General features: G+C 33.7%; 1 protein-coding gene across 1 annotated transcript in view; it reads right to left on the reverse strand.

Annotated features, from left to right (window-relative positions):
* The window catches only part of LOC102803800 (methylcrotonoyl-CoA carboxylase beta chain, mitochondrial-like), a 217,961-nt gene that overhangs the window by 150,453 nt on the left and 49,564 nt on the right, over positions 1 to 17,944 (reverse strand). The window contains exon 5 of the mRNA XM_085506319.1: positions 17,684 to 17,796. Within this exon, the coding sequence (XP_085362445.1) occupies positions 17,684 to 17,796 (113 nt within the window). The remainder of the gene's footprint in view (positions 1 to 17,683; positions 17,797 to 17,944) is intronic.

The following is a 17,944-nucleotide window of genomic DNA, read 5'->3' on the forward strand; positions in this document are numbered from 1 at the left end:
TAGACATCACTGATATAGACATCACCTGCAGTACATCTACCTTATACCATCAATAACTGTATTCAATACAATATATTATACTCTACTGATACAGACATCACCTGTAGTACATCTACCTCATACCATCAATATCTGTATTCAATACAATATATTAGACATCACTGATACAGATATCACCTGTAGTACATCTACCTCATACCATCAATATCTGTATTCAATACAATATATTAGACTCTACTGATAGAGACATCACCTGTAACACATCTACCTTATACCATCAATATCTGTATTCAATACAATATATTAGACTCTACTGATACAGACACCACCTGTAGTACATCTACCTCATACCATCAATATCTGTATTCAATACAATATATTAGACTCTACTGATACAGACACCACCTGTAGTACATCTACATCATACCATCAATATCTGTATTCAATACAATATATTAGACATCACTGATACAGACATCACCTGCAGTACATCTACCTTATACCATCAATATCTGCATTCAATATAATATATTAGACATCACTGATACAGACATCACCTGCAGTACATCTACCTCATACCATCAATATCTGTATTCAATACAATATATTAGACATCACTGATACAGACATCACCTGTAGTACATCTACCTTACACCATCAATATCTGTATTCAATACAATATATTAGACATCACTGATATAGACATCACCTGCAGTACATCTACCTCATACCATCAATATCTGTATTCAATACAATATATTAGACTCTACTGATACAGACACCACCTGCAGTACATCTGCCTCATACCATCAATATCTGCATTCAATACAATATATTAGACATCACTGATACAGACATCACCTGCAGTACATCTACATGTACCTCATACCATCAATATCTGTATTCAATACAATATATTAGACATCACTGATATAGACATCACCTGCAGTACATCTATCTCATACCATCAATATCTGTATTCAATACAATATATTAGACTCTACTGATACAGACACCACCTGTAGTACATCTACCTCATACCATCAATATCTGTATTCAATACAATATATTAGACATCACTGATACAGACATCACCTGTACCGGTAGTACATCTACCTCATACCATCAATATCTGTATTCATTACAATATATTAGACTCTACTGATACAGACATCATCTGCAGTACATCTACATTTTGTACCTCATACCATCAATATCTGTATTCAATACAATATATTAGACTCTACTGATACAGACACCACCTGTAGTACATCTACCTTATACCATCATTATCTGTATTCAATACAATCAATTGGACTCTACTAATACAGACATCACCTGCAGTACATCTACCTCATACCATCAATATCTGTATTCAATACAATATATTAGACATCACTGATACAGACATCACCTGCAGTACATCTACCTCATACCATCAATATCTGTATTCAATACAATATATTAGAGTCTACTGATACAGACATCACCTGTAGTACATCTGCCTCATACCATCAATATCTTATTCAATACAATATATTAGACTCTACTGATACAGACATCACCTGTAGTACATCTACCTTATACCATCAATATCTGTATTCAATACAATATATTAGACTCTACTGATACAGACACCACCTGTAGTACATCTACCTCATACCATCAATATCTGTATTCAATACAATATATTAGACTCTACTGATACAGACACCACCTGTACCGGTAGTACATCTACTTCATACCATCAATATCTGTATTCATTACAATATATTAGACTCTACTGATACAGACATCATCTGCAGTACATCTACATTTTGTACCTCATACCATCAATATCTGTATTCAATACAATATATTAGACTCTACTGATACAGACACCACCTGTAGTACATCTACCTTATACCATCATTATCTGTATTCAATACAATCAATTGGACTCTACTAATACAGACATCACCTGCAGTACATCTACCTCATACCATCAATATCTGTATTCAATACAATATATTAGAGTCTACTGATACAGACATCACCTGTAGTACATCTGCCTCATACCATCAATATCTTATTCAATACAATATATTAGACTCTACTGATACAGACATCACCTGTAGTACATCTACCTTATACCATCAATATCTGTATTCAATACAATATATTAGACTCTACTGATACAGACACCACCTGTAGTACATCTACCTTATACCATCATTATCTGTATTCAATACAATCAATTGGACTCTACTGATACAGACACCACCTGCAGTACATCTACCTTACACCATCAATATCTGCATTCAATATAATATATTAGACATCACTGATACAGACATCACCTGCAGTACATCTACCTCATACCATCAATATCTGTATTCAATACAATATATTAGACATCACTGATACAGACATCACCTGTAGTACATCTACCTTATACCATCAATATCTGTATTCAATACAATATATTAGACTCTACTGATAACGACATCACCTGTAGTACATCTACCTTATACCATCAATATCTGTATTCAATACAATATATTAGACTCTACTGATACAGACACCACCTGTAGTACATCTACCTTATACCATCATTATCTGTATTCAATACAATCAATTGGACTCTACTAATACAGACATCACCTGCAGTACATCTGCCTCATACCATCAATATCTGTATTCAATACAATATATTAGACATCACTGATACAGACATCACCTGCAGTACATCTATCTCATACCATCAATATCTGTATTCAATACAATATATTAGACATCACTGATACAGACATCACCTGTAGTACATCTACCTCATACCATCAATATCTGTATTCAATACAATAGTCAATATCTGTATTCAATACAATATATTAGACATCACTGATACAGACATCACCTGTAGTACATCTACCTCATACCATCAATATCTGTATTCAATACAATATATTAGACTCTACTGATACAGACATCACCTGTAGTACATCTACCTCATACCATCAATATCTGTATTCAATACAATATATTAGACTCTACTGATACAGACATCACCTGTGGTACATCTACCTCATACCATCAATATCTGTATTCAATACAATATATTAGACTCTACTGATACAGACATCACCTGTAGTACATCTACCTCATACCATCAATATCTGTATTCAATACAATATATTAGACTCTACTGATACAGACACCACCTGTAGTACATCTACATCATACCATCAATATCTGTATTCAATACAATATATTAGACTCTACTGATACAGACATCACCTGCAGTACCATCTACCTCATACCATCAATATCTGTATTCAATACAATATATTAGACATCACTGATACAAACATCACCTGCAGTACATCTACCTTATACCATCAATATCTGTATTCAATACAATATATTAGACTCTACTGATACAGACATCACCTGTAGTACATCTACCTCATACCATCAATATCTGTATTCAATACAATATATTAGACTCTACTGATACAGACATCACCTGCAGTACATCTACCTCATACCATCAATATCTGTATTCAATACAATATATTAGACATCACTGATACAGACATCACCTGCAGTACATCTACCTCATACCATCAATATCTGTATTCAATACAATATATTAGAGTCTACTGATACAGACATCACCTGTAGTACATCTGCCTCATACCATCAATATCTGTATTCAATACAATATATTAGACTCTACTGATACAGACATCACCTGTAGTACATCTACCTTATACCATCAATATCTGTATTCAATACAATATATTAGACTCTACTGATACAGACACCACCTGTAGTACATCTACCTTATACCATCATTATCTGTATTCAATACAATCAATTGGACTCTACTAATACAGACATCACCTGCAGTACATCTACCTCATACCATCAATATCTGTATTCAATACAATATATTAGACTCTACTGATACAGACACCACCTGCAGTACATCTACCTTATACCATCAATATCTGCATTCAATATAATATATTAGACATCACTGATACAGACATCACCTGCAGTACATGTACCTCATACCATCAATATCTGTATTCAATACAATATATTAGACATCACTGATACAGACATCACCTGTAGTACATCTACCTTATACCATCAATATCTGTATTCAATACAATATATTAGACATCACTGATATAGACATCACCTGCAGTACATCTACCTTATACCATCAATAACTGTATTCAATACAATATATTATACTCTACTGATACAGACATCACCTGTAGTACATCTACCTCATACCATCAATATCTGTATTCAATACAATATATTAGACATCACTGATACAGATATCACCTGTAGTACATCTACCTCATACCATCAATATCTGTATTCAATACAATATATTAGACTCTACTGATAGAGACATCACCTGTAACACATCTACCTTATACCATCAATATCTGTATTCAATACAATATATTAGACTCTACTGATACAGACACCACCTGTAGTACATCTACCTCATACCATCAATATCTGTATTCAATACAATATATTAGACTCTACTGATACAGACACCACCTGTAGTACATCTACATCATACCATCAATATCTGTATTCAATACAATATATTAGACATCACTGATACAGACATCACCTGCAGTACATCTACCTTATACCATCAATATCTGCATTCAATATAATATATTAGACATCACTGATACAGACATCACCTGCAGTACATCTACCTCATACCATCAATATCTGTATTCAATACAATATATTAGACATCACTGATACAGACATCACCTGTAGTACATCTACCTTACACCATCAATATCTGTATTCAATACAATATATTAGACATCACTGATATAGACATCACCTGCAGTACATCTACCTCATACCATCAATATCTGTATTCAATACAATATATTAGACTCTACTGATACAGACACCACCTGCAGTACATCTGCCTCATACCATCAATATCTGCATTCAATACAATATATTAGACATCACTGATACAGACATCACCTGCAGTACATCTACATGTACCTCATACCATCAATATCTGTATTCAATACAATATATTAGACATCACTGATATAGACATCACCTGCAGTACATCTATCTCATACCATCAATATCTGTATTCAATACAATATATTAGACTCTACTGATACAGACACCACCTGTAGTACATCTACCTCATACCATCAATATCTGTATTCAATACAATATATTAGACATCACTGATACAGACATCACCTGTACCGGTAGTACATCTACCTCATACCATCAATATCTGTATTCATTACAATATATTAGACTCTACTGATACAGACATCATCTGCAGTACATCTACATTTTGTACCTCATACCATCAATATCTGTATTCAATACAATATATTAGACTCTACTGATACAGACACCACCTGTAGTACATCTACCTTATACCATCATTATCTGTATTCAATACAATCAATTGGACTCTACTAATACAGACATCACCTGCAGTACATCTACCTCATACCATCAATATCTGTATTCAATACAATATATTAGACATCACTGATACAGACATCACCTGCAGTACATCTACCTCATACCATCAATATCTGTATTCAATACAATATATTAGAGTCTACTGATACAGACATCACCTGTAGTACATCTGCCTCATACCATCAATATCTTATTCAATACAATATATTAGACTCTACTGATACAGACATCACCTGTAGTACATCTACCTTATACCATCAATATCTGTATTCAATACAATATATTAGACTCTACTGATACAGACACCACCTGTAGTACATCTACCTCATACCATCAATATCTGTATTCAATACAATATATTAGACTCTACTGATACAGACACCACCTGTACCGGTAGTACATCTACTTCATACCATCAATATCTGTATTCATTACAATATATTAGACTCTACTGATACAGACATCATCTGCAGTACATCTACATTTTGTACCTCATACCATCAATATCTGTATTCAATACAATATATTAGACTCTACTGATACAGACACCACCTGTAGTACATCTACCTTATACCATCATTATCTGTATTCAATACAATCAATTGGACTCTACTAATACAGACATCACCTGCAGTACATCTACCTCATACCATCAATATCTGTATTCAATACAATATATTAGAGTCTACTGATACAGACATCACCTGTAGTACATCTGCCTCATACCATCAATATCTTATTCAATACAATATATTAGACTCTACTGATACAGACATCACCTGTAGTACATCTACCTTATACCATCAATATCTGTATTCAATACAATATATTAGACTCTACTGATACAGACACCACCTGTAGTACATCTACCTTATACCATCATTATCTGTATTCAATACAATCAATTGGACTCTACTGATACAGACACCACCTGCAGTACATCTACCTTACACCATCAATATCTGCATTCAATATAATATATTAGACATCACTGATACAGACATCACCTGCAGTACATCTACCTCATACCATCAATATCTGTATTCAATACAATATATTAGACATCACTGATACAGACATCACCTGTAGTACATCTACCTTATACCATCAATATCTGTATTCAATACAATATATTAGACTCTACTGATAACGACATCACCTGTAGTACATCTACCTTATACCATCAATATCTGTATTCAATACAATATATTAGACTCTACTGATACAGACACCACCTGCAGTACATCTAGCTTATACCATCAATATCTGTATTCAATACAATATATTAGACTCTACTGATACAGACATCACCTGTAGTACATCTACCTCATACCATCAATATCTGTATTCAATACAATATATTAGACTCTACTGATACAGACATCACCTGTGGTACATCTACCTCATACCATCAATATCTGTATTCAATACAATATATTAGACTCTACTGATACAGACATCACCTGCAGTACCATCTACCTCATACCATCAATATCTGTATTCAATACAATATATTAGACTCTACTGATACAGACACCACCTGCAGTACATCTATCTCATACCATCAATATCTGTATTCAATACAATATATTAGACATCACTGATACAGACATCACCTGTACCGGTAGTACATCTACCTCATACCATCAATATCTGTATTCATTACAATATATTAGACTCTACTGATACAGACATCATCTGCAGTACATCTACATTTTGTACCTCATACCATCAATATCTGTATTCAATACAATATATTAGACTCTACTGATACAGACACCACCTGTAGTACATCTACCTTATACCATCATTATCTGTATTCAATACAATCAATTGGACTCTACTAATACAGACATCACCTGCAGTACATCTGCCTCATACCATCAATATCTGTATTCAATACAATATATTAGACATCACTGATACAGACATCACCTGCAGTACATCTATCTCATACCATCAATATCTGTATTCAATACAATATATTAGACATCACTGATACAGACATCACCTGTAGTACATCTACCTCATACCATCAATATCTGTATTCAATACAATAGTCAATATCTGTATTCAATACAATATATTAGACATCACTGATACAGACATCACCTGTAGTACATCTACCTCATACCATCAATATCTGTATTCAATACAATATATTAGACTCTACTGATACAGACATCACCTGTAGTACATCTACCTCATACCATCAATATCTGTATTCAATACAATATATTAGACTCTACTGATACAGACATCACCTGTGGTACATCTACCTCATACCATCAATATCTGTATTCAATACAATATATTAGACTCTACTGATACAGACATCACCTGTAGTACATCTACCTCATACCATCAATATCTGTATTCAATACAATATATTAGACTCTACTGATACAGACACCACCTGTAGTACATCTACATCATACCATCAATATCTGTATTCAATACAATATATTAGACTCTACTGATACAGACATCACCTGCAGTACCATCTACCTCATACCATCAATATCTGTATTCAATACAATATATTAGACATCACTGATACAAACATCACCTGCAGTACATCTACCTTATACCATCAATATCTGTATTCAATACAATATATTAGACTCTACTGATACAGACATCACCTGTAGTACATCTACCTCATACCATCAATATCTGTATTCAATACAATATATTAGACTCTACTGATACAGACATCACCTGCAGTACATCTACCTCATACCATCAATATCTGTATTCAATACAATATATTAGACATCACTGATACAGACATCACCTGCAGTACATCTACCTCATACCATCAATATCTGTATTCAATACAATATATTAGAGTCTACTGATACAGACATCACCTGTAGTACATCTGCCTCATACCATCAATATCTTATTCAATACAATATATTAGACTCTACTGATACAGACATCACCTGTAGTACATCTACCTTATACCATCAATATCTGTATTCAATACAATATATTAGACTCTACTGATACAGACACCACCTGTAGTACATCTACCTCATACCATCAATATCTGTATTCAATACAATATATTAGACATCACTGATACAGACATCACCTGTACCGGTAGTACATCTACTTCATACCATCAATATCTGTATTCATTACAATATATTAGACTCTACTGATACAGACATCATCTGCAGTACATCTACATTTTGTACCTCATACCATCAATATCTGTATTCAATACAATATATTAGACTCTACTGATACAGACACCACCTGTAGTACATCTACCTTATACCATCATTATCTGTATTCAATACAATCAATTGGACTCTACTAATACAGACATCACCTGCAGTACATCTACCTCATACCATCAATATCTGTATTCAATACAATATATTAGAGTCTACTGATACAGACATCACCTGTAGTACATCTGCCTCATACCATCAATATCTTATTCAATACAATATATTAGACTCTACTGATACAGACATCACCTGTAGTACATCTACCTTATACCATCAATATCTGTATTCAATACAATATATTAGACTCTACTGATACAGACACCACCTGTAGTACATCTACCTTATACCATCATTATCTGTATTCAATACAATCAATTGGACTCTACTGATACAGACACCACCTGCAGTACATCTACCTTACACCATCAATATCTGCATTCAATATAATATATTAGACATCACTGATACAGACATCACCTGCAGTACATCTACCTCATACCATCAATATCTGTATTCAATACAATATATTAGACATCACTGATACAGACATCACCTGTAGTACATCTACCTTATACCATCAATATCTGTATTCAATACAATATATTAGACTCTACTGATAACGACATCACCTGTAGTACATCTACCTTATACCATCAATATCTGTATTCAATACAATATATTAGACTCTACTGATACAGACACCACCTGCAGTACATCTAGCTTATACCATCAATATCTGTATTCAATACAATATATTAGACTCTACTGATACAGACATCACCTGTAGTACATCTACCTCATACCATCAATATCTGTATTCAATACAATATATTAGACTCTACTGATACAGACATCACCTGTGGTACATCTACCTCATACCATCAATATCTGTATTCAATACAATATATTAGACTCTACTGATACAGACATCACCTGCAGTACCATCTACCTCATACCATCAATATCTGTATTCAATACAATATATTAGACTCTACTGATACAGACACCACCTGCAGTACATCTATCTCATACCATCAATATCTGTATTCAATACAATATATTAGACATCACTGATACAGACATCACCTGTACCGGTAGTACATCTACCTCATACCATCAATATCTGTATTCATTACAATATATTAGACTCTACTGATACAGACATCATCTGCAGTACATCTACATTTTGTACCTCATACCATCAATATCTGTATTCAATACAATATATTAGACTCTACTGATACAGACACCACCTGTAGTACATCTACCTTATACCATCATTATCTGTATTCAATACAATCAATTGGACTCTACTAATACAGACATCACCTGCAGTACATCTGCCTCATACCATCAATATCTGTATTCAATACAATATATTAGACATCACTGATACAGACATCACCTGCAGTACATCTATCTCATACCATCAATATCTGTATTCAATACAATATATTAGACATCACTGATACAGACATCACCTGTAGTACATCTACCTCATACCATCAATATCTGTATTCAATACAATAGTCAATATCTGTATTCAATACAATATATTAGACATCACTGATACAGACATCACCTGTAGTACATCTACCTCATACCATCAATATCTGTATTCAATACAATATATTAGACTCTACTGATACAGACATCACCTGTAGTACATCTACCTCATACCATCAATATCTGTATTCAATACAATATATTAGACTCTACTGATACAGACATCACCTGTGGTACATCTACCTCATACCATCAATATCTGTATTCAATACAATATATTAGACTCTACTGATACAGACATCACCTGTAGTACATCTACCTCATACCATCAATATCTGTATTCAATACAATATATTAGACTCTACTGATACAGACACCACCTGTAGTACATCTACATCATACCATCAATATCTGTATTCAATACAATATATTAGACTCTACTGATACAGACATCACCTGCAGTACCATCTACCTCATACCATCAATATCTGTATTCAATACAATATATTAGACATCACTGATACAAACATCACCTGCAGTACATCTACCTTATACCATCAATATCTGTATTCAATACAATATATTAGACTCTACTGATACAGACATCACCTGTAGTACATCTACCTCATACCATCAATATCTGTATTCAATACAATATATTAGACTCTACTGATACAGACATCACCTGCAGTACATCTACCTCATACCATCAATATCTGTATTCAATACAATATATTAGACTCTACTGATACAGACACCACCTGCAGTACATCTGCCTCATACCATCAATATCTGCATTCAATACAATATATTAGACATCACTGATACAGACATCACCTGCAGTACATCTACATGTACCTCATACCATCAATATCTGTATTCAATACAATATATTAGACTCTACTGATACAGACACCACCTGTAGTACATCTACCTCATACCATCAATATCTGTATTCAATACAATATATTAGACATCACTGATACAGACATCACCTGTACCGGTAGTACATCTACCTCATACCATCAATATCTGTATTCATTACAATATATTAGACTCTACTGATACAGACATCATCTGCAGTACATCTACATTTTGTACCTCATACCATCAATATCTGTATTCAATACAATATATTAGACTCTACTGATACAGACACCACCTGTAGTACATCTACATCATACCATCAATATCTGTATTCAATACAATATATTAGACTCTACTGATACAGACATCACCTGCAGTACCATCTACCTCATACCATCAATATCTGTATTCAATACAATATATTAGACATCACTGATACAGACATCACCTGCAGTACATCTACCTTATACCATCAATATCTGTATTCAATACAATATATTAGACTCTACTGATACAGACATCACCTGTAGTACATCTACCTCATACCATCAATATCTGTATTCATTACAATATATTAGACTCTACTGATACAGACATCATCTGCAGTACATCTACCTCATACCATCAATATCTGTATTCAATACAATATATTAGACTCTACTGATACAGACATCACCTGCAGTACATATACCTCATACCATCAATATCTGTATTCAATACAATATATTAGACTCTACTGATACAGACACCACCTGCAGTACATCTATCTCATACCATCAATATCTGTATTCAATACAATATATTAGACATCACTGATACAGACATCACCTGTACCGGTAGTACATCTACCTCATACCATCAATATCTGTATTCATTACAATATATTAGACTCTACTGATACAGACATCATCTGCAGTACATCTACATTTTGTACCTCATACCATCAATATCTGTATTCAATACAATATATTAGACTCTACTGATACAGACACCACCTGTAGTACATCTACCTTATACCATCATTATCTGTATTCAATACAATCAATTGGACTCTACTAATACAGACATCACCTGCAGTACATCTACCTCATACCATCAATATCTGTATTCAATACAATATATTAGACTCTACTGATACAGACATCACCTGTAGTACATCTGCCTCATACCATCAATATCTGTATTCAATACAATATATTAGACTCTACTGATACAGACATCACCTGTAGTACATCTACCTTATACCATCAATATCTGTATTCAATACAATATATTAGACTCTACTGATACAGACACCACCTGTAGTACATCTACCTTATACCATCATTATCTGTATTCAATACAATCAATTGGACTCTACTAATACAGACATCACCTGCAGTACATCTACCTCATACCATCAATATCTGTATTCAATACAATATATTAGACTCTACTGATACAGACACCACCTGCAGTACATCTACCTTATACCATCAATATCTGCATTCAATATAATATATTAGACATCACTGATACAGACATCACCTGCAGTACATCTACCTCATACCATCAATATCTGTATTCAATACAATATATTAGACATCACTGATACAGACATCACCTGTAGTACATCTACCTTATACCATCAATATCTGTATTCAATACAATATATTAGACATCACTGATATAGACATCACCTGCAGTACATCTACCTTATACCATCAATAACTGTATTCAATACAATATATTATACTCTACTGATACAGACATCACCTGTAGTACATCTACCTCATACCATCAATATCTGTATTCAATACAATATATTAGACATCACTGATACAGATATCACCTGTAGTACATCTACCTCATACCATCAATATCTGTATTCAATACAATATATTAGACTCTACTGATAGAGACATCACCTGTAACACATCTACCTTATACCATCAATATCTGTATTCAATACAAAATATTAGACTCTACTGATACAGACACCACCTGTAGTACATCTACCTCATACCATCAATATCTGTATTCAATACAATATATTAGACTCTACTGATACAGACACCACCTGCAGTACATCCAGCTCATGCAATCAATATCTGTATTCAATACAATATATTAGACATCACTGATACAGACATCACCTGCAGTACATCTACCTTATACCATCAATATCTGCATTCAATATAATATATTAGACACATCACCTGTAACACATCTACCTTATACCATCAATATCTGTATTCAATACAATATATTAGACTCTACTGATACAGACATCACCTGTAGTACATCTACCTCATACCATCAATATCTGTATTCAATACAATATATTAGACTCTACTGATACAGACATCACCTGCAGTACATCTACCTCATACCATCAATATCTGTATTCATTACAATATATTAGACATTACTGATACAGACATCACCTGCAGTACATCTACCTTATACCATCAATATCTGTATTCAATACAATATATTAGACTCTACTGATACAGACATCACCTGCAGTACATCTACCTCATACCATCAATATCTGTATTCATTACAATATATTAGACATTACTGATACAGACATCACCTGCAGTACATCTACCTTGTACCATCAATATCTATATTCAATACAATATATTAGACTCTACTGATACAGACACCACCTGTAGTACATCTACCTTGTACCATCAATATCTATATTCAATACAATATATTAGACTCTACTGATACACACATCACCTGCAGTACATCTACCTCATACCATCAATATCTGTATTCAATACAATATATTAGACATCACTGATACAGACATCACCTGCAGGACATCTACCTCATACCATCAATATCTGTATTCAATACAATATATTAGACATCACTGATACAGACACCACCTGTAGTACAACTACCTTATACCATCAATATCTGTATTCAATACAATATATTAGACTCTACTGATACAGACACCACCTGCAGTACATCTGCCTCATACCATCAATATCTGTATTCAATACAATATATTAGACTCTACTGATACAGACACCACCTGTAGTACATCTACATCATACCATCAATATCTGTATTCATTACAATATATTAGACTCTACTGATACAGACATCACCTGCAGTACATCCACCTCATACCATCAATATCTGTATTCAATACAATATATTAGACATCACTGATACAGACACCACCTGTAGTACATCTACCTCATACCATCAATATCTGTATTCAATACAATATATTAGACTCTACTGATACAGACACCACCTGCAGTACATCTGCCTCATACAATCAATATATGTATTCAATACAATATATTAGACATCACTGATACAGACATCACCTGCAGTACATCTATCTCATACCATCAATATCTGTATTCAATACAATATATTAGACATCACTGATACAGACATCACCTGTAGTACATCTACCTCATACCATCAATATCTGTATTCAATACAATAGTCAATATCTGTATTCAATACAATATATTAGACATCACTGATACAGACATCACCTGTAGTACATCTACCTCATACCATCAATATCTGTATTCAATACAATATATTAGACTCTACTGATACAGACATCACCTGCAGTACATCTACCTCATACCATCAATATCTGTATTCAATACAATATGTTAGACTCTACTGATACAGACATCACCTGTGGTACATCTACCTCATACCATCAATATCTGTATTCAATACAATATATTAGACTCTACTGATACAGACATCACCTGTAGTACATCTACCTCATACCATCAATATCTGTATTCAATACAATATATTAGACTCTACTGATACAGACACCACCTGTAGTACATCTACATCATACCATCAATATCTGTATTCAATACAATATATTAGACTCTACTGATACAGACATCACCTGCAGTACCATCTACCTCATACCATCAATATCTGTATTCATTACAATATATTAGACATTACTGATACAGACATCACCTGCAGTACATCTACCTTATACCATCAATATCTGTATTCAATACAATATATTAGACTCTACTGATACAGACATCACCTGTAGTACATCTACCTCATACCATCAATATCTGTATTCAATACAATATATTAGACTCTACTGATACAGACATCACCTGCAGTACATCTACCTCATACCATCAATATCTGTATTCAATACAATATATTAGACTCTACTGATACAGACACCACCTGCAGTACATCTACATGTACCTCATACCATCAATATCTGTATTCAATACAATATATTAGACTCTACTGATACAGACACCACCTGTAGTACATCTACCTCATACCATCAATATCTGTATTCAATACAATATATTAGACATCACTGATACAGACATCACCTGTACCGGTAGTACATCTACCTCACACCATCAATATCTGTATTCATTACAATATATTAGACTCTACTGATACAGACATCATCTGCAGTACATCTACATTTTGTACCTCATACCATCAATATCTGTATTCAATACAATATATTAGACTCTACTGATACAGACACCACCTGTAGTACATCTACCTTATACCATCATTATCTGTATTAAATACAATCAATTGGACTCTACTAATACAGACATCACCTGCAGTACATCTACCTCATACCATCAATATCTGTATTCAATACAATATATTAGACTCTACTGATACAGACATCACCTGTAGTACATATGCCTCATACCATCAATATCTGTATTCAATACAATATATTAGACTCTACTGATACAGACACCACCTGTAGTACATCTACCTTATACCATCAATATCTGTATTCAATACAATATATTAGACTCTACTGATACAGACATCACCTGTAGTACATCTACCTTATACCATCAATATCTGTATTCAATACAATATATTAGACTCTACTGATACAGACACCACCTGTAGTACATCTACCTTATACCATCATTATCTGTATTCAATACAATCAATTGGACTCTACTAATACAGACATCACCTGCAGTACATCCACCTCATACCATCAATATCTGTATTCAGTACAATATATTAGACTCTACTGATACAGACATCACCTGTAGTACATCTGCCTCATACCATCAATATCTGTATTCAATACAATATATTAGACTCTAATGATACAGACATCACCTGCAGTACATCTACCTCATACCATCAATATCTGTATTCAATACAATATATTAGACTCTACTGATACAGACATCACCTGCAGTACATCTACCTCATACCATCAATATCTGTATTCAATACAATATATTAGACTCTACTGATACAGACACCACCTGTAGTACATCTACCTTATACCATCAATATCTGTATTCAATACAATATACATATTAGACTCTACTGATACAGACATCACCTGTAGTACATCTACCTTATACCATCAATATCTGTATTCATTACAATATATTAGACATTACTGATACAGACATCACCTGCAGTACATCTACCTCATACCATCAATATCTGTATTCAATATTGCGATATGTAATATTGTATTTAAACAAATTGTGCTCAAGTCCATTATGGGGTGGCAGGGAGTTCATTATTGCCATATTTTATGTGTTGTCAATACCAGTGAATGGAACAGTTTCACTGTCACTGGCCTGTGAATCTGAATAATTTAAAGTGTCCTTCTAGAAAATGTTTCCACAATCTCATATGGCAAGCTAAGAAACTAGTTTTAATCCAACAAATCATTTACATGGCTAGTAACTGGTGTGTGGAGTAGCATTGTAGTAATTACCCGATCGAACAGCACATCGTGACTGATATATTGTTTCATTGTCTGCCATGGCTTTGCACTACACTACGCTAGATCACCGCTGTCAACCGTCAGGATCGACTGTGCGTTCCCAGGATTCATGTAGGTACTTGTATCGTTACCCCATCCCACAAGTGTTTTCAAACCATCAAGGTAGAAGTTATTGGCAACTGTCCTGACTGTGTAATAGTTATTTACAAATTCTGTGGGGAGGCCGGCCAGTGATTTGACAAATACTTTGAAGCCAAATTAACCTTAGAGCCATAACGAGCAAATGAACATGGCTGGAAAGCTAGAGAGTGTTAGCCATTCTAGAATAAGTAACAAAAGTGATTTTAATGTGATTGTATAAATAAAAAACACACCTGAGAACAGGAATACTTTCATTTGTTTATACAAACTGTGCTCCAGACTGTGACATTTACCAGGAAGGCGACGTTGAGAAAATACATGTCCCGTCTAGAAGCACGTGTGGTAGAAGGAACGAGCGTGATTTAGCGTACAGAGCAGACGACTATGCCCTCACAAAATTGTCTGATTTTGATATTGAAATCCGCTGTTATTGGCATTGAACCATTTTATTTGATCCGATTTTCGTATTAAATACTTGTTCTCTAGCAATTTCTCTTCTTTTTAAATAGTTTCTTTTTTATTCATTTTCGAAAACTACATTATATTCATATCCACGGCATGGGGCCTTGATGCTCAACAATGCGATACATTATCGCGAATAATCTGCTGCAATGACGTCATAAAATCTGGAATTGATAATGATATAATATAATGTGTGATAACATACTTGAGGAATTCCCTGAGATGACATAACTGCTTGGTTATAAAATATCCGTCCAAAATGTTCTCTATCCGGAAAAACGTTATCTTGACGAGGTAAATTAGCACCACCAGAATCAACTAGAAACAGAATAAACAAGACATTGACAATGACGAAGTTCTTATCTGTATTTACATTAAGGACACAATAAAGAAAGGAATTATATACAAATTTTACTGAAATGAAAAAAATTGTCTCACTATGTCCTAATTGAAACAAAATCGGGGT

Source organism: Saccoglossus kowalevskii, chromosome 12, assembly GCF_978046115.1.
Source record: "Saccoglossus kowalevskii chromosome 12, keSacKowa6.1, whole genome shotgun sequence".
NCBI lineage: Eukaryota > Metazoa > Hemichordata > Enteropneusta > Harrimaniidae > Saccoglossus > Saccoglossus kowalevskii.